Below are 20211 nucleotides of genomic sequence, written 5' to 3' on the forward strand. Positions count from 1 at the left end.
GGGGCCTCCTGTTCAAGCGACTACCCCAGAACATCCAGAGAGCGAGAGGACAACTATGGAGGACACCAAGACCTCGTCACCATTTCTGATGAAGGCACACTGGATTTCAGGCCTGGGTGCAACCATGAAGCTCAGGATCTTGTAAATTCCATCTTGTCACCCCGGACCTGGGAGAAATATCTTTCCTCATGGAAAAGCTGGATTCAGTTTAAGAAGTCAGTTCGGGAGAGAGGCTGGTGCAAAGCTGAGAAGATCATGGTGGACTTCTTTGAACATCTTATTGCCAGCGGACATAGCAGGGCAAAGGTTGTCAGCACCTTGGCCGGCATTTCGTTTTGCTTGCAGATGATGGAAAAGAAGGATGTCACTAAGCAATTTATCATCCAGCAAATGTTGACCAGCTGGAGGAACAAGGAGATGGAGGACAATGCAGAGACAGAAAGTAATGGAGACTCTGGGGAGCTACTGACCCCGGAAATGCTTGGTGCCGTGCTTTATGCTACTAAGAAAGTCTGCTTTGATAACAATGAAAGTAGATTGTTTTGTGCCCTCTTCACTCTGGCCTTCTATGGACAATTCGACATGGAGGAACTGGCGGCCAGGTCCAAGGATGAAGATGGCACAGGCCTGGGCTTTAAAGACGTGATCACTGAGCGCAATTCAATATTCTGCAAAACACAGAAATCCCGCTCCAATAAGAGCCAGTGGGTGGAGGTGAAGAAACGTGAGGATAAATTCCTATGCCCAGTTACAAGAATGAAGAAGTATCTGGAGATCAGACCAGAAGGAGGCAGAAACTTCTTTATCCATGAAAATGGCACACCACTCACTCAGTTCCAGTTCAGCAGGGTGCTGTCATTTGCCCTGGAGGAGGCCGGCCTGGATTCCAGAAGGTTTGGGCCCCATTCCCTCTGCTACAAAACATAGACTGTTTTTTTATGAAATTTGGCACATTTGAGTGTTGATTTCCAACCGGGGCCGTAATATAGGCTCTGATAAACGTTTTCTTAGGTCACATTGTACATGTGCGTCTTTTATTTTAAAGTGACTCTTGCTAGAATTAAATGGCCATTAACAGAAAAAGATTATAGATACTTACCTCTCCTGCTACCCTCAATGCCAATGCAGCTCTGGAGGAATCAACCAAAGTCTGCTGGAAACCTATAGTTCTGCTTGTGTCAATCTCCTGTGTCCCCTGCGGATCCCATTGGTTTCTTTTGATCTCCACAACACTATTGTGGCCTGTAATGACAGAAAGATCGACAGGAGGAACCACTGAGTGTATTGGGGAACACAGGGGATCTTCACTTCTAGAAGCATCACTTTCTGCAGAGAATCTTTCTGGATTAAAAAAACAGGCAGGGACATGGGCCACAAGAGGGATAAGTATGTTTTTTGTATTTTTTTTTAATTTTAGTGACAGTCACTTTAAATGATGCTGAATGCCAGTTCTTGTATGCATTGCAACAATTCTGGGGAGCTAGAGAGTGTAGTCTTGAATCTCCTAAAGAGGGCAATAGGAGGAGTGCACTTACCTTTAAGTCCTTTAAATCCAAATGGAAATTAAACACCTTTTTATCACTTCCCTTTTGGCAAAATTGTGTGACTTATGTTTGCTTGAAAATGTCTAAAAGAGACCCTGTCACCAACATAAGCCATTGCAGTTAAAGGCAGAGAAAAGGTATATTAAATGTTTATTTGTAATGTTTCCTTTTCAAAGAATTTGCCAGAAAATGACTACTTTGAGAAGAGTCAGTTTCTAAATACAGCCCTTTCCTTTTTTATGTCATGTTTGCTCTCTGGGCTGGTCCAGCTCATTTTGGATAACCTTTTACCTCCCTTCTTCAGCTTTTTATGTAGCTGTCAGGAAAGCAGCCAAGGGATATACTACAGAACATTGTTTCTCCAGCTTTTTAACATGAGGGTATCCTTGAAATACCTTTCAGATATTCAGGGAACCCCGGGCATAAATACTATATTCATCAGTAGGAAGAATGCCTCTGACATTGCTGGCAAGTGGGAAGAATGTCACCCTTACAGATGTCCAAAAGTTAACTGGTGTCACTTGAGAGGTCAAAATGTCTTATTATTTAAGGAACCCCCAGCAAACCTCCAGAGGAATCCTAGACTTCCACAGATCCTTGCTTGAGAAACACTGCTATAGAGTATCACTTGAGCGACAGCTCTGTGCTTGCGCGGGCTGATAACATAACATCCAAGATAGAGGTGCCCAGTGTCTCATGGATTTTGAATGTCTACACAAGGGTGGCATGCATTATGCTAAATACATAAATAATCTTATGGGATGTTTTTTTGGAATAAATGTTTTCTTGGTGGGGTTGTTTCTTTTATTGAAAATGCTGCTTCCTGCTTTCCTTCTCCAGTGTTCTGTCCTAGCAGAGCTAAGTAACAACCACACCTATTAGCAGTGAGCTGGGTTCTCTGGACTCTGAAATCTCAAAGTGGTAAACCATGGAATAAAAGCATCAAACTAAACTATCAAATAAGTAACTCAAAGGGTAAAACTGTGAAAAGTAGCAAACTGTCCTCTAATATGATAAGACGTTAGCACATCTGTATCCTGCGCCTGCAATAAACCACAACACTTACACACAGAATACAAGAAGATCTGATCACATTCTGTCCATCCTTTTTTTAAACCCGCTCAACTAAGATGTGCTGAGATAGGAAAAAATGCACACGTTCTGCTATGATGGATGGCACAAGTGCAGGGGCATCATGATAATCCTTGTTTTCAAAGAAAGCAATGAACATTTACGTGAACTTTGGGTTATGTTTCTGGGACATTTAACATACAAATTAGTTTTGTAGCCAAATTAGCCTGTGTTTGTTTTGTAATAAAGTTATTACAGTTAAGCTTTGTTGTGTTGTTTCTTTGTGTTCTATATTGTTTATTTCTGTTTCACTCTTCAGAATACAATAATATGACTATATTACCCAAAAGGATTTCAGCTGGCAGCTTTTTATTGTATCTAAAGCTAACAAATCATTGGAAATGTTTTGCTGGCAGAGCATTGTCCATGATCGCTGAGTAGCTTTAGGGGTTAACAGATCCCAGTGTATGAAACATGTTAGGATGGCAGCTTTGTGCAATGAAACAAGTTTGCTCAAGGCAATGAAACTTCCAATCCCAGCTTCCAATGGCAACAATAGATTCACCTCCAAGAAATGTTTCAGTGAATGTTGGATTTACTACTTTATAAATAGAGCCCTATGTAATCTTTTCAATCAATTGTAAGAAAATGTAGAATCAAATATTGATCAAAATGATCATAGTTACAATGAATTTTTTGGTGGTTTCTTTATTTACAAATTAGTTAACCATTGATTTAAGAATCATAGCCACCTTTTGTATTATCATCAATATTTCAATTACATATTAAGGTAAAAAATGTAACACACAATCAAATGGGAATTGTGCATTTCTACAATGATTAATTTAAAGATGATTGTAGTGCAATGATCAATTTAAAGATTGAAATTTTAAAGGGAACATGAACATGAAGAGAAAATTGTGTAATGTATGCCTAGAATATTTCTCATTGAAAGAAATCCCATCCTGGGAGAATATGTTAAAGCTGACATCTGTCTGTATTGTGCTAGCTTCCAGCAGGGCAATATTTATCATTAGTCACATGTAGTCCCCTGACTGTTGCAGCTTTGAGCACACGTCAGATAATTGTTGCTCGGTCATGCTTGTCTCATGCAAAAATCTGACATGAGTACAGTGGTCCCCCAACACCAATCTGACATTGTGGAAAGACCACTCAAGAATAACCACTATGAAGTTCTAGAGAGGACAGCACAGTGGGGGTCCTCCCCTCCCCATATTATTATTAAACAGGATTTATATAGCGCCAACATATTACGCAACGTTGTACATTAAATAGGGATAGAACAGAACATGTGTGTACAGCACTGTCAGTAAAACAATGATGAAAGATCATTTCCAGCAACAATCATCTGACATCTGTATAGTGCTTAACAGGCAACATCAAACCACAACCCATGTGCTAATCAGGATCTTCATTTTTCTTTTCTCTCTTCTGATTACCTTTAAACTTTTCTAGCAAAAAGGGGAACTGTAGGGTTGCAAGAGGAGCTCTTTATAGTTCAGGAACAAAATAAAGATTGTGCTAGGTTTTGTATGTTCATAAAATTTTTTTTTGTTAAAAGCTTACAAGCAACAAACATCAGTGATTTTCATAAAAAACATATACAGGTTGACGTTCAAAGTGTGCCGGAGGCATATATGCCGTATATTTTAAAAAGAAATAACACTAAATGAAATGACACTAAAGGAAAAGCAAATGAAATTTTAATGTTCAACAACTAAATAAAACAGTTTTACATAATTTTAGTTCAATTAAACAAAATAGTACATTACTGTAACCTAGAAAAAAAAGCTAAATAGCACAGCGGTCGCCAACCTTTTTGGTCACGCAGACCACTAAAATTACCGGCTCCTGACCACGCATGTGTGGGGAGCCGGTTGTCAATCGAAGGGGAGGTCACTCCCCATAGTGACCTCATAACGCCATTACCTCGCCCACTCTGCCATTGCAGATTCGAGCCTGTGATTGGAGAGTGGGCGGGTTGTGTCGTGAAACACAGCCCACCTACTTCCCTGAGCCAGGGATTTGCATGGGGACGTGGTCCGCGGCTCTGGCTGGTGCAGCCAGAGCCTCGGACCCCCAAAAGGCCGGATTTTTGAATGTCACCCTGTATACATATTTGCAAAAATAATAAAAATATAAATATATCTAAAAATTCTATTTCTATATAATATATCTAAAAATTCTAAGTCCTATTGTGTTCAGATTTCATTACTTACTGAAACCAGAAAAAGTATGCACACAGCAAAGGATTTATATAGCGGCAACAAATATGCAGTGCTGTACATTAAATAGGGGTACAAATCACAGACCGATACAGACAGTGATACAGGAGGAGGGAAGGACCCTGGCCCAAAGAGTTTTCAATCTAGGCACCTATATAGTTCCCTAACCAGTGGACCAGCATGACATACAGGAAGGAGGATTAGCATTGGTAATAGCACCCTATATGATTCTCAGGTCAGACCAACAATTGGCTGTCCAAGGGGCCCCTGCAGACAGATGGCTGGGGCCCACCTGGAGGAATATTGACTGAAGGAGTGAAGAATCAACGATTTCCCCTGAGATGTTGTACTCCTCCCCCACCTTTCACCATAAACCTTGGGGCAGGTACACACCAGCAGATCTGCTGCTTTCAATCCACAGATCCCGCTGATCTTTCATTTGGAATGCGTTCATTTTCCTAAAATCAATATGTGCCATGCATTTACTTTGTACAATTACATGTTTGTATTTCAGCAGAAAAACCCTGGCACAGAAAAGGACCTGCTATGTTTACCGTACAGTTGGTGAATGGGTATGAATGGTAATTGGGGTACTTATCTGATGGTTGCTATGTACACAGCGGGCACGCAAAGGAACTATAATGAAAAATTGGCAAGCAGATGGCACAGGATACTTTGTAGATCTCGCCTGCTGAAAAGATCATTCCTTAAATTTACAGAGCAAGGTACACGTAACCAGGGCAGGTTGGGGAACCAGTCATTAGGTCACATGATATCTCAGAGCTGAAAATAATATTGGTGCTGGAAGACTGCAAGGTCATGTGATTACACATCTGCCAGGTCATGTGATTACACATTTGAATGGATGAAATATATTACCCAGCATGTGCCAATGGCTGCCTTAATGTGGTAGTCACCCTTTTATTTTTCCGCTTTAAAATACACTAAAAATCTAATAATTGCTATTAGCAACTGGTCTGGTGACAGGGTCTCTTTAAACATGGCGTCTTCCCTTGATCCACAACACATGGAAGATAAAGCTCACAGACTTTTGTGGCAGAATCAACAGGCAAAATATATAGGATATATATAATAATTTACATTTTTTACTTGGGCAAGCATATGATTTTTGGTGGAAAAACCCAACAGGAAGCTTTTAAATATGGGGGTTTGCTCCTATCTGTCGGACTCCCCTATTCCACCACCCCCTGTAATACACCCAATGCTCTGTGTGCTGGGAAAAGTAAATAGCCCGTCACGTGTTCTCTGCTCCCACTAAATACATTCTGATCATAGTACAGGTGGGAGGAGCCTAAAAACCATGTGAGCCAGCCAATTACAGGCGCTGCGACAGAAGGATGATAGAAGTTGCGCCGCTATTGGCTAGCTCCTCCTACCTGGGAAGTCGGGGCGTGACCAGAGTAGGAGCTGCAAACTGTACTTCCGGAAGTCGCACGATTGACCCCAGGTGTGTGTGGGGGAGGGGCTAAGGAACTACAAGTCTCAGCGTGACAAACCGAATGCGTAATGCATGCTGGGACTGCAGCTCTCCATGGCGATTTGTAGTTTCACCATAGGGTATCACACCTGTGTCAGCACAGGCCCCTCTCTAGGGGGTATCTGCAGAGGGTGCCTGGCCAATTCCCAGCCCCAGTATAATTCTTATGGTAATCTGGAGCCCACTGACACTATGGGGCCATGACAGGAGCATTATGGGAAATAAAAGGCGTAGGGGGGCACATTGAATGGAGTGCAGATTTCTATACCTACCTGTCCCATATACACAATAGGAAGTCGGAGAACACCTCTCCAAACTGAAGAAATGCCCTCTTAGCTGTTACTGAAATAGGTGTCCCCGATCCCCCTCCTCCGCCCACTTCCTGTCATAGTGACAACTGTAAAGGTTTGGCTTTCTCCTCACTTTCTCTCCTTGGGATTACCAGAGTGAACCTTCCATTCTATTTTGCAGTTGTGTTTGTTAGTGCACATCAATATCAATTTATTCTCATGCTGCATTGCTGCGCCGCTGAGAGCTGAAACCAGGCTTGCAGTGGGAATGGCTGCTGTAAAAATAGATGGGTGGAGGCGGGGCAGTGACATGGAGTCTGTAGAAATGGAGCTTTGTGTTGTCACCCCACCCATGCAATGAGTCCAGGCATTGTGTGACACTTGGCTGAGGATGTAGGCATGCAAAGGTCAACCAAAAAGGCAAAATAATAGCAAATTAAGCTCTAATGATGTGGATCTGTTTTTCTGATTAAATAACAATCATTAATGTGGATTTTTTTTATATTCTACATTCTAATGTTATGTCTTAGTTTTTAGGATCTGTCGATGCTGGCCCCTCTACGATGGCAGTCACAGAGAATGTGTCAAGCTGCTCCTTGAGTGCCATGTGGGACTGGTCGCACCTTTCGCTGTCAGGGACGCCGCCGGCCGTGTGTCTGTTAGATGCAGCAGCTGACTTACTGGTACTGGAGAGGAACTTTGCCGGAGCCCTGGAGCTGTGCGAGAGAGGCCTGCAGATCTTATCGACAGACAATGGAGACACAAAGTGAGTGTGACACAGATCTGCCAGATTCTATATTATTTTATATACTGCACCCACTTCCTGACCCAAAAATGTAAACCTTGTTCACTCCCTGACTCAAAAACTTAAATCCTGCTCACTTCATGTCCCAGCATTACAAACCCTGCTCACTTACTGACCCAGCAACATAAACCCTGCTCACTTCCAGCTCTAGCATTGTAACCCCTGCTCACTTCCAGCTCTAGCATTATAAACCCTGCTCACTTCCAGCTCTAGCATTATAAACCCTGCTCACTTCTAGCTCTAGCATTATAAACCCTGCTCACTCCTTGACCCAGCAACATAAACCCTGCTCACTCCTTGACCCAGCATTATAAACCCTGCTCACTCCCCGATCCAGCAACATAAACCCTGCTCACTCCCCGATTCAGCAACATAAACCCTGCTCACTCCCCGATTCAGCAACATAAACCCTGCTCACTCCCCGATTCAAACATAAACCCTGCTCACTCCCCGATTCAGCAACATAAACCCTGCTCACTCCCCGATTCAGCAACATAAACCCTGCTCACTCCCCGATTCAGCAAGATGAACCTGCTAACTCCCCGATTCAGCAACATAAACCCTACTCACTCCCCGATTCAGCAACATAAACCCTGCTCACTTCCCGATTCAGCAACATAAACCCTGCTCACTTCCCGATTCAGCAAGATAAACCCTGCTCACTCCCCGATTCAGCAACATAAACCCTGCTCACTCCCCGATCCAGCAACATAAACCCTGCTCACTCCCCAATTTAGCAACAAAAACCCCGCTCAATCCCCGATTCAGCAACAAAAACCCTGCTCACTCCCCGATTCAGCAACAAAAACCCTGCTCACTCCCCGATTCAGCAACTAAAACCCTGCTCACTCCCCGATTCAGCAACTAAAACCCTGCTCACTCCCCGATTCAGCAACTAAAACCCTGCTCACTCCCCGATTCAGCAACATAAACCCTGCTCACTCCCCGATTCAGCAACATAAACCCTGCTCACTCCAAACCCTGCTCACTCCCCGATTCAGCAACATAAACCCTGCTCACTCCCCGATTCAGCAACATAAACCCTGCTCACTCCTCGACCCAGCAACTTAAACACTGCGTTCTCCCTGACCCAAAAACATAACCTTCCTCACTTCCTGATCTAGGAACAAAAACCCATTCACCCCCTGAGCCAGCAACACATAAACTCTGCTCCCCCCATGTCCCAGCAACATAAACCCTGTTCATTCCCTATTGCCACAACAAAACCATGCTCACTCCCTATCCCCACAACATAAACTTGATTTGCTCACTGACACGAAAACATAACCTCCCTGATCTAGGAACACATACCCATCCACTCCCTGACCCAGTAACATAAATCCTACTCATTCCCTGACCCAGCAACATAAACTCTGCTCTCTCCCTGACCCAAAAACCCAAACCTCACTCACTCCATGACCCAGTAACATAAACCTCACCCACACATAACCTCCGTGATGTGCGGAAGTTAACTCAATAATGGTCAACTAGTGCTCACATAGAATTGCCATGGAGTCAGCCCACCACTCATCCACGAGTACAGTTCCACCTTAATAAAAGCTGACAACCATCAACATTACTGTCAGTGTCAGTCATTTGTGAACTGCAGAGACACCACAATTTACATGAATGTGTCGTCTCTAAGCTGGCATCTCAGTGCAGGAAGTAGATGGTGACCCTGGGTGGTGGGTGCGATGAAAGGACTGATTACTCATTCTCCCCATAGGAATGAACAAGTGAAGGCTTCGCTTTGTGTGATCGGGATCCAGGCCCTGGCCGAAATGGACCAATGGAGGGAGGTCCTACCCTGGCTCTTCACGTATTACCAGACCGCACGGGAAATGCCGCACAATGTCATGGAGCTGTGGTAATAGTCGTCCGACTAAATAAATCAAGTCAATTCAAAATAGCAACCATATTGTGCTAGTGCTGATTACTGCAGAAACAGATAAATATAAAACAATTCACCCATGGTGTATATACAGAATATACTATAGAAATATCACTTCCTGCATACCAGAAGTTTTTTTAATACAGTTTTTCTGTCAGTAACCTGCAGGAAAGAGTGTTCTTTACTTACAGGTTGACATAGACAGGAATAAAAACATTTGTGAAAATATTACCTCTAAAATGTCTCCATTGTTTGCTAGTGAAAAGTTATTAGACAAACTCAATCATAAGGCCCAGGGCTTTGTGGTGTATGGGCCCTAAAAGTCATGGACAAGGTGGAAGTGATCACTTTTTCAGCTCAGTCTATACCTATCTTAAGTCCATCTCAGCAGTGTTGGTCACAGATAGAGGCTCAGAACTCACACAGACCAAAGCTGTTCAGTGGAATTTAAATCTGAACTCCAAAGCCCAGGAATGTGTGTTGTCTGGGTCCTGCTCTGGAATAATGGATAAAGGGGTAGGGGATCACTCTTTAAGCCCAGTCCTAAGAACACCCTTAGTCTTCTCAGCAATGTTGATCAAAAATAGGTGCTTAGACCTAACATGGTCTATAGATCTTCTATAGAAATAAAATCAACACAGCCCAGGGCTGTGTGGTGTCTGGGCCTTGCTCTGGAATCATGGACATGGCCCATAGCTCTTATATGGAATTTTAATCTGGACTTCCTGGCCCAGGGCCCAGTGTGGTGTATGGGCCGGAGATGCCGCACAACTCCCTACCCTGGAATCATGGGCTGGTCTCAGATGGGGGCTCAGACCTTACAAAGCCCAAAGCTTCCCTTTGGACAGATATCAAAGACACATTAATGGAACTCTAGGTTTATTATCACACCATTTTCAGGTATGTGGCATGATTTAGCTGATAACAGGTCCACGTTACAATCTGATTTGAAATTTAGCTTCACTTGAGCCCGGTGGGGAGTAATATGAGATCTTCATATATTCTGAATATTCTGTCTGTCTCTCTGCAGCCTTCTTCTGTACAGCAGTGTGAAGCAGCCCCGTGTGATGCTGGATCTGAGTCGGGAGTGGCTGAGAGATCCCAATAACCAGCTCCTGCCAGGGTACCGAAAAGTGGCGGAGCTCCACCTCCTGCGTATCCTGCTCCCCCTGGGTCACTTGTCAGAGGCTGAGGAGGTGGCAAAGGACCCCAGAGCATTCACCGCACAGCAACAGGAAGTGGCCCTTACAGCCGTAGCCGAGGAGAGGAGGCGTCTTAGGCTGGAAGAGGAAGAGGCAGAGAGGGAGAATCTAGGGGAGCTAGATAGTCCTCCAGGTATGAGCATCTCTGCCAAGTGACAGGGCTCCTCTTATATCTGAAGGAAAAAAAACTGTCTGTGTTACTCATAACGGCCAATCAAATTATTTTTTTCATCCTCCCAAATATCAGATCCAACTGTTATTTGGAGATTCTGGAACATTATAGCCATTAGATGTGATTTAGATTATAGCTGGAAATCAATATTCTGTTGATCTCTCTATTTTGCTGTAGCAGGACACGTGCAGACAAGACGAGAGCATGTGGTGCGGCTGCTGTACAGAGCTCTGAGTGTGACGGTGACGTGGGTTCGCAGGATTCCACTACAGCGTGTCTTGGTGGCTCTTCTTCTGCTGTCTATCATATTGCTGCGACTTGACCCAGGTGAGGACAGCTCTAAATACATATTGTGTATAGAAAGGATTTAGTAACTCTGCACAAAAATTACAGAGAACTCAAGGACTAAAATATCTGTCAATGAATCGATAATTCTAAAAAAGATTCAGGAGGTTTTCATAGGTCCTCAGGGCATGGTCTCCTTCATGATGTTGTGCTTGGGAACCTCAATATCTTGTGTGTGGGTAGAGCTGCATTGGGCTTACAGAGGGGGCTGATCTTGAACCAAGCTTTTTTAACAAGTTCAGATTCAGAAAGGAAATTGGCCGCTAGACATTAAATTGAGTTGGTAACCCAGAAAGTAGACACCAAACTTCAATTTTATAATTTCAGTATACACTTTGTACAACAGTACCACAGACCTGGGATCTTTAAACCCACCAAACATGTTAGATTTGTATAATAGGACATGGGACTTCCTACTCCAGAAAAAATCCAATCTTTTACCACCTTCCTGGTGCCAATTATTTCATCCCCATTGCATTCGATCTAAATAAGGACACATACTGCTATAAGAGATCCGATGATCCAGTGCTCTAAACCTTACATCTAGGGTATACAGGTCCTCTTTATAAAAATTTATTTTTTTCAGTTATGCCACCACTGATCATCTCCAACTCTTTTTTTTTTTTTTTTTACCAAAATGCCCTGCTTTTTTGCACCCCATCTGGTACTTAGACCTTAGCATCAAGCCACAGCTGGGCTGGCTTCTGAGATAACAGTAAATTTAGGAACAGTTATGGCTGTGTAATGTTTCAGGCACTGGGAGTCACAGGGGAATGTACTTAGTCTCATGTTCAGACCTTTATCAAACATCAGATGAGACCCCTTAGTGATAGGCTGTGACTACCATTTTCTGAGCCTTCGGGGTAGTGCAGCTCCAGTACAGGGGTTGCAGTTATAGTTGGGTATTGCTGCAGAGAATAGGTAAGAATTTCATAATTTCTTACAATGCTTTGGTTGGAGGATTTCTGAGTTGTCATTAGTTACCATGATTTTACTCTACTTTTCTTTACTTTCTTTTCAGCCTCCCCAATCTCCCAGGGTCCTATCGCTCATTTGTTTCTCCTGCTCCGACAAATTGCCAACAGCCTCTTTAAGAATTCATCTCCGAGTCAGCCATAAGAATCTATAGAGCCATTCCATCCAAAAGTGGCATTTGATTTGCACATGGAGTTTACTGGAAAGAATAACCCCTCAGAGTGGAATTTTGGGTGTCCTCATCCACTATCCCGGCCCTTCCTCTTACATTCTCCATAATAAAAATAAAACTGAGTTTGGGTGGACTAACCCTTTAAATGTTTGCCATCGCTAACCCCTGCAACAGGGATGTGTACATGCATCATTTCCCAAGCAAACACATTTCCATTGGTCACCATGGTTGCTATGGGCAGCTCATTTTGCTTTTAAATATGGCCCGGCCAATATCCTTTTCAGGCAGTGGATGGTGCTATGAAGATAATTCCTGGATTACTTGATCAAATTATTGTAATTAAGTTATATTATTATACATAATTGTATCTGTGTGCATCTTTTTTTTGTTTTTTTAGGTAATAATAAAGTATTTTTTAATGAGTTGGGTGTGAATTTCTTTATTTGTCTTATTGCTGTGACCAGATCCAGGTTAGGCAAAGCTGTGCTGTAGCTAATGGCAACCTAAAGAATTCTAATAGTATCCTGGGCGTTGGTGTACAACTGGGTATTGTATCCACAGCTCCACTGTTGTAGACATTACCAGTAATATGTTGCTGTCTGAGGACCGATTCATATCACATTTGTTACCTCCTAAACACGGGTGGTGTCATCTTTTTCCCACCCCTCCCCTTTGCAACAAACATAATTCTGAACTGGGCTGACATGTTTCTTTTTCTGGCCACCAGTCCCGCTGCCTGAGGGCTTTGCACTTTACTGGATGTTCCAAGTTTCGATTCTCTAGAGTGGCACAAAGTATTGTAGCTCAGTAAACATAATCCACCTGTTGGCACCCCTCCTCGTGCCCCTGCAGGCTGTAAAGGGTTAATCCAGCTCTTCACTGCTCTGTCTCCCAGTTGTGTTCTAGAAATAGCAGCTTATTACAGACTCATATGTTCTCCTGACTCTCCCCTCCCTTCTCCTGTATTCCTGCTGTGTAATTATCCATTTTAACCCCAAAATAGACAAATCAAATCAAGTGGTATAGGGCTCATCTGCCAGGGAATCTAAAATTTCCATCGCTGACCGTAGACCCAGCATGCCATTAGTGGAGGGGATCATATCCAGATTCAGCCACTGATACGTGTGACTTCTCTAATGTGAACCTGACAGCTGCTCCAACATGGATATAAAACACAAATTAGGTCAACTAAACGTATCTAAAAACGGAAACTCAAAAGTGGATGTAAACCCGATCATTATAATCTCATAATTTAACGTCATATCACAAGGCACTTCCTGTTATGGAGTGACAACACTGTTCTTATATCCCCATTGGGAACCTGCTTCTTTACCTTGTCACTTGCTTCCCTGGTGGAGACTACTAATGGCAATGCCTCTAGCATGCTACACCATTGGCAGTATTTGGTAGCCAGCCTGGGACCCTTTTTACTCTTGCCACTATCAGAAACCAATTTCAAACCTTGTCCACTATTACTACTATCAGGAAACCAATTTCAGAAAGACAATCTCAAAATCTTGTCTACATTGGCTTTATCAGGAAGCCGATCTCAGATCTTGTCCACATTGGCTTTATCAGGAAGTCAATCTTAGACCTTGTCCACCATTAGCACTATTGGTAGGATGATCTTAGGTCTTGTCTAGTGTTTGGCACTATTAGGAAGCCCATCTCATACGTTCACCATTGGCTCTATTAAGATGCGATCTAAGATCTTGTCCACCGTTAGCACTATTAGGAAGCTATCTCAAACCTTGTCCGCAATTGGTTTTATCAGGTGGCCTGTCTCAGACCTTGTCCACCATTAGCACCACCAGGAAGTCAATCTCAGACCTTGTCCACCATTAGCACCATCAGGAAGCCAATCTCAGACCTTGTCCACCATTAGCACCATCAGGAAGCCAATCTCAGACCTTGTCCACCATTAGCACTATTAGGAAGCTAATCTCAGACCTTGTCCGCCATTGGTTTTATCAGGAGGCCTGTCTCAGACCTTGTCCACCATTAGCTCCATCAGGAAGCCAGTCTTTGACCTTGTCTACCGCTCAAAGTTCCCTGTACAAGACTTTAGATTATGTGAGAGCTATATAAATATATACTATAATGTGTGTGACTGTGGAGGAACATTGAAGTGTAAGCTCCTCTGGTGCCAGCACAGTTCAGTGCGTTGCAGAATATGTTAGAACTATAAATACTTCAATATGTAGTTGAGGAAGGAGCTGTGTACAAGTTTGTATGTCACATTATCCTGTCCCGTTATTGGTGGCTGTTTATAGACCTGAAATCAGACCCTGTCTACCACCTGGGTGTCTGAGCAGGGACAGGCCGCCACTGCTCCGAGAAGAGACCCTTCCAGACCCATCATGTGGGGGATAAGAACAAAATCTGTACGTCTTGTCTGGGTTGGGGCTGACGGGGAGGACAGTTACCCTATTGTGGCTGCAGTAGGGTCCAGAGGGGTTCAAGGTCTTAAATAATGGGAATGTGTGACTTTTCTCTGTATTTTTAGTATTAATTACTGTATGGCCTTGCTTAAAGAAAAGTCAAGTTGTCATTTTATGTATGCCCTTTTTTGTTTAATAATTACAATAGTAGTCAAGTGCTTAAAGACTGATAAGGTCCACAAAAACCTGTAGTGTACCAACCACCAATCAGAATCATTCTTTCATATTTATTGGCACAGGCTGGAAAATGAAAGGTCAATCTGATTGGATGCAGCTGGCAATGCAAACTGTTCAAATTTAGGTATAAATATGTGTAGTAGTTGGTTCAGTTTCACTCTGCAGGGAGTGTAGCTCTTTCATCTGAGGCTTTTCCATATTATTGGCAGTTCGCAGTTCTATTTGAATGACATGTTCTTTTGAAATGCTGCAGAGTGTGAGCAGGTTAGCGTGTTGAGTTGCACCTTATGTAAAGTTTGGTGTCCTTGGTGTTTGTAAAGCCACAAAATATGCCTAGAAGTGCTGTCAAGAAAGATTTACCTTCTCTGTGGTTTCTAGGTCTGGGAAGAGTAACAGAAAAGCCAAAAATTGACCAGGTGTCACTGGAACAAAATCCTTTATTGGGACACTTATTCTGGGATTTCTATTTAGTTCCTGTTCCTTGTTCCTAAGACAGGAAGTGAAGGGAAATCTGCTCAAAGGGACAAAGATCAAAAAAAATTCTAACAGGATTTCCAACCATTCTAAACTCCATCCACAAAAAAAAAAATAGTTATGGCTTTTGTTATACCTGAGTGGCAAAAAACCACATAAAGGGAGCAGGGGACAGCACTTACAAATCACCAAAATTCATCAAACACATGCAATGTCACATAGTTCCAAATAGAAATATTGTATGAAGGCCACCAATGGTCTTACAAAAATTGTGCCTTTGCACTATTGCCAGTAACATCCCATTATGATTAATATTCTATCCTAAAAGGAAAATATTTCCTAGAATTTGGAGTAATGACACTTAAAGTTAAGCAGTCATATAGACAGCTATTATAGGGAGACAATAAAATCAGAGCTATTAATTCTATTGTCTCTCATCCACAGAGAGAATGCATCTCGGTGCATGTAGGCCAGGCTGGGGTCCAGATTGGCAATGCCTGCTGGGAACTCTTTTGCTTGGAGCATGGCATCGGGCCTGATGGCACTTTGCAGGACAAGACAAAGCAATCAAGCCAGGACGACTCTTTCACCACTTTCTTCTGCGAGACTGGCAATGGAAAGCATGTGCCACGGGCAGTCATGGTTGACCTGGAACCCACTGTTGTGGGTAAGTGCTTCTGCAGCTTTTCACCTTGTTACAGTGTTAAAGTCTAAAAACTAAGAGAGAGAAGAGACCGAGGAAATGATTCTTTCTGCCTGCAGTAGACTGATGACATTACCCAGTGTAGGAAAAGTCACCAACTGAAGCTCAAGGATGAATTTTTATTGATGAAACTGGAGCCTTTCTGAAAAATGATCTTGTTGTCTGTTGTGACATGTCAGCCATATATTTATGCCGACAGGTCGAATTTAAATAACTGAAAAAACAGCCTTTGTCTGGCAGGATAAATCGCCCGGGGACATCATTAGAGCAGTAGGAAAAAAAGGGAATTTTTGTGCTTTGAAAAAAAAACAAAACAATGGAACTGTTTCCCAATATAGTTTCCCAATTATAGTTTTCAAAAAAGGAAAAATGAACATGTGCAGTTGTGTTAAAAATAAAACGCTTCAAATGCATGGCAAGGCTACTGCCAATTATTGACATTTTGTGCCATTTAATAGCAATTCACCTGACTGGTATATTGGAAAAGGGATGAACCAGTTTTAAAACAAAAATGTTATTTATCCTCAGGTCAAGGTTGTGTATTTCTGTTATGAAAGGTGTCTGTACAGGGCATAACCAAGTGTCATGAAATCTTATTTACAGGGTGAGGCTGAGGATGTGTAAGTCACAGGCAGGGCTGTGTGTCAGAGTTTTGTAAATCTCAGATCTGGATGGACATACATGTTAAAAAATACATTCCCCATTTTCCCAATTTGCCCCTAAAAATTGGGTGGGCATAGAAAGTAGGAATTTTAAAGGTAATAGATGCCTATATGGGGTGTGGATAATCAGACAGGGCTTTCAATAAGCAATGAGTTTTCCAAAGGGGAACACATTAGCTAAGCCGATGTTTGTAAACCCGGGTTCTTCCAGAGCTTGCTAAGGGTTCATTGATCAATAAGTATTCTTGTGCTTCTCAGGTCAGATACTGCTGACACCAATTGTCTTTTTGTTAAAGGTGACATTCTGTGAGCGGTAAATATAGAAATTATAGTGATTTACTAAGACCCTAAAGTTCCTAAATGTTAAAAAGTTTGAGAAAATCTGGGCTAATTGTTTGGTACTCCTGCTCATGCTCCCTTCTCTGTACAGATGAGATCCGCAACGGGACCTACCGCCATCTCTTCCACCCAGAGCAACTTATCTCAGGCAAGGAGGATGCAGCCAATAACTACGCCCGGGGACACTACACCATTGGCAAAGAGATTATTGATTTGGTGCTGGATCGTATCAGGAAACTGGTGAGTTTGGGATTGAGTTACTTAGTTTTGAACTTTTCTGTTATACAATTTCATAAATAAAAGAGAATTTTTGTCTATCTTTATCCATATACTGTATGTGAAGATGATTGGTTTAGTATATAGTAAATGGTTAAAATAAAAAAAGCTGTGGGCATAGTGCCCCTGATAACCAACCATCTATGTAAAGAAGATTTATCCATTCCGTGCCACATCCCCTTGTCACCAACTGATAGACCTGAGCACTGTCACATGGGGAGGAACAGTAATAATTTTTAATCTGATGGAGTTCTATTCAATTTATCACTGTCTTTTCTTTGCTGATTATTTTAAGGGGTTTCATGGTTTCACTTGGGTTATTTGTCTGTACCACATGTAGAATTATATCACACATGGGGGGTGGCTCCTGTTAGGAAGTCATGACATTTTTTTCCCTTGAAGAAAACAGGGTGGAGTCCATGGTGAGATGGCATATTGAGAAAGGTGGTGGACCTTTGAAGTATGAATTCCTCATTTTCTGCTTTGGTGTTTATAGTCCTTGTTGTTCTTCCCTTTCAGAGTGATGCATGCTGCGGCCTACAAGGATTCCTTGTCTTCCACAGTTTTGGAGGGGGTACCGGCTCTGGTTTTACCTCCCTTCTAATGGAACGCCTCTCTGTAGATTATGGTAAGAAATCCAAACTGGAATTTGCCATCTACCCGGCTCCTCAGATTTCTACGGCTGTGGTGGAGCCATATAACTCCATCCTGACCACCCACACCACGCTGGAGCATTCAGACTGCGCCTTCATGGTGGACAACGAGGCCATCTATGACATCTGCCGTCGCAACCTGGACATTGAACGCCCGACTTACGTCGACCTCAACCGCCTCATTGGCCAGATTGTGTCCTCAATCACAGCCTCGCTGCGTTTTGCTGGTGCTTTGAATGTGGATCTGACCGAGTTCCAAACTAACTTGGTTCCCTACCCGCGCATTCATTTCCCTCTTGTCACCTATGCACCCATCATTTCAAAAGAGAAGGCATACCACGAACAACTGACCGTAGCTGACATCACCAACTCCTGCTTTGACCCGGCCAACCAAATGGTGAAGTGCGACCCTCGACATGGCAAATACATGGCGTGCTGCATGCTGTATCGTGGTGACGTGGTGCCAAAAGATGTCAATGTGGCCATTGCCAAAATCAAAACCAAGAGGAACATCCAATTCGTAGATTGGTGTCCTACAGGGTTTAAGGTGAGAAAATACTTGGCAGATGGTGTAAGATTTCTGCAAGTTTGGTCTTTTTTTGGGAGGACAATGGTTGGTCTTTAACATCTACAACCACACAATGACCAACTTTGCAATATTAACTTTTTATTTTTAATAGAGCAGAGACCTGTATTGTCCCAATGTCACATGATTTTTCCCTAAATCAGGTGCTTGTAAGATCTAGTGCCAGCTGAAGAAATGCTAGCTCCTGGCATCAATATTTTCTGGGAGTTTGTTAAAATGGCTGCGAGGAATGGTGTAGGGAAATTGGAACCTCCATTAGGTTTTCTTTTTATCGTATGTGCTACAGGGGAAATATCTTCTACCCAGATCAGCAGCAGGGCACATTAAAATGTCAAGGCGCACTACACCATTGGCAGTAAAAACAAGGAGGGGAGCCTTGCCTCTAATTCTACAGATAGTGACCTGCCCAGTGACCTGGGCATCCTGGCATCCTATCCTGAGCTGCACATGCAGATTTCAGCATTTATTTCAGAAGGAACTCTGCAAAAAGTCCTGCCTGGTGTAATTTTTATTTTACAGCTTTTGTATCTACATTATATTATGTATAATAGAAAATACCTCTACTGTAGTGTTTCCTCTAAGTGCTGATAACAGTGTGCAATAAATCCTGAATATTTAATTGCTTCTAGGTTGGCATCAATTACCAGCCCCCTACCGCAGTGCCCGGGGGCAGCCTGGCCCAAGTGCAGCGGGCCGTGTGCATGCTTAGCAACACCACCGCTATCGCCGAGGCTTGGGCAAGACTGGACCACAAGTTTGACCTCATGTATGCCAAACGGGCATTTGTCCACTGGTATGTGGGTGAAGGCATGGAGGAGGGTGAATTTTCTGAGGCTCGCGAAGATCTCGCTGCTCTGGAGAAGGATTATGAGGAGGTCGGGATGGACTCATTTGAAGAGGAGAACGAGGTGGAAGTGTACTAGCTGTAATGAGCTGCTAACAATTACTAAAAATAATATAACCCCTCAATGTGACTTGTGCTTTGTTCTGAGTGCTGATGACAGTTTCCTGTTGTAACATTATGGTATCAGGAGCTAAAGACGCTAGCTCAGCCATGATGCAGTTATGTAAATCCTGCTGTCTGTACAGTTCCTGGCTGTGTTCACAATATTCTGACACCACTCAGCCCCTGCAGCAGCCCCTCACATTGTGACTTCCTATAGTTACAATCATCACTGGAGGAGAATGAGGAAGTGATTCTTCATATCTGCAAAAGACTGATGACCTTGTCTCATCCTAGGTACATAAATTAATGATAAAAGATGTAGCTTTTCTAAAAAAAAACTGTTGCTCTATATTGTGACATATTTTTTGGGCATAAACCCCACAGCCGATATATATTTTCAGGGAAGACAATTGGCAACGTTTGAAATTCCTTTTTACACCAAGATAATTGATGAAAGAAATGTCTTTCTGACAGACTCTGGGGTCACCCACAGACATGAAATCAGCCGGCCATCTTTTATGTGACACCCTGATATGTAGATATCAGATAATGTGATCAGACCACAGATTGTATGAATACATGTTACAGTCTGCACATGTAAAAGTATTAGTCATGTTTAGTAACAACAAAAAATAAAACAAACCTGAGTCACAATGTCTTAGCATTATTTCTTGGCAGGAAATGAGTTCATGATGTAAAACTCCAAACTCTTCAGTTTCCTGGCTTTCCAGGTTTCCAGTACT

The 20211-nt window shown here is 42.7% G+C and overlaps 2 protein-coding genes across 5 annotated transcripts; both read left to right on the forward strand.

Annotated features, from left to right (window-relative positions):
• Positions 1 to 6234: 6234 nt before the first annotated feature.
• PEX26 (peroxisomal biogenesis factor 26) lies at positions 6235 to 12633 on the forward strand. 4 transcript variants are annotated; one of them, XM_072399985.1, is made up of 6 exons: positions 6235 to 6329; positions 7187 to 7415; positions 9181 to 9321; positions 10376 to 10680; positions 10897 to 11046; positions 12086 to 12633. In XM_072399985.1, exons 2-6 carry the CDS (start codon positions 7213 to 7215, stop codon positions 12181 to 12183), a joined length of 897 nt encoding a protein of 298 aa, XP_072256086.1. In that variant the 5' UTR covers positions 6235 to 6329; positions 7187 to 7212; the 3' UTR covers positions 12184 to 12633. The 4 variants fall into 4 exon arrangements, with proteins under 4 accessions (XP_072256086.1, XP_072256085.1, XP_072256083.1 ...); XM_072399984.1 differs by having other exon boundaries at positions 6268 to 6329; positions 7180 to 7415; XM_072399982.1 differs by lacking the exon at positions 6235 to 6329 and adding an exon at positions 6364 to 6528 and having other exon boundaries at positions 7180 to 7415.
• Positions 12634 to 14493: 1860 nt separating this feature from the next.
• On the forward strand, positions 14494 to 20122 carry TUBA8 (tubulin alpha 8). Its single transcript, XM_072399981.1, has 5 exons — positions 14494 to 14595; positions 15748 to 15970; positions 17099 to 17247; positions 17803 to 18483; positions 19152 to 20122. The coding sequence occupies exons 1-5, from the start codon at positions 14572 to 14574 to the stop codon at positions 19443 to 19445; spliced, it is 1371 nt and encodes a 456-aa protein (XP_072256082.1). The 5' UTR covers positions 14494 to 14571; the 3' UTR covers positions 19446 to 20122.
• Positions 20123 to 20211: the final 89 nt, after the last annotated feature.

The sequence above is a fragment of the Pyxicephalus adspersus genome, chromosome 2, assembly GCF_032062135.1.
Source record: "Pyxicephalus adspersus chromosome 2, UCB_Pads_2.0, whole genome shotgun sequence".
Lineage (NCBI taxonomy): Eukaryota > Metazoa > Chordata > Amphibia > Anura > Pyxicephalidae > Pyxicephalus > Pyxicephalus adspersus.

Excerpts from the sequence above, each read along its gene's own strand:
- PEX26 (XM_072399982.1), top strand. Across the intron at positions 9,322-10,375 it reads CACAATGTCATGGAGCTGTG|CCTTCTTCTGTACAGCAGTG; the intron begins GTAATAGTCGTC and ends GTCTCTCTGCAG. Across the intron at positions 10,681-10,896 it reads GGAGCTAGATAGTCCTCCAG|CAGGACACGTGCAGACAAGA; the intron begins GTATGAGCATCT and ends ATTTTGCTGTAG.
- TUBA8 (XM_072399981.1), top strand. The coding sequence starts at position 14,572 with ATGTGGGGGATAAGAACAAAATCT. Across the intron at positions 17,248-17,802 it reads TGGATCGTATCAGGAAACTG|AGTGATGCATGCTGCGGCCT; the intron begins GTGAGTTTGGGA and ends CTTCCCTTTCAG. Across the intron at positions 18,484-19,151 it reads GGTGTCCTACAGGGTTTAAG|GTTGGCATCAATTACCAGCC; the intron begins GTGAGAAAATAC and ends AATTGCTTCTAG.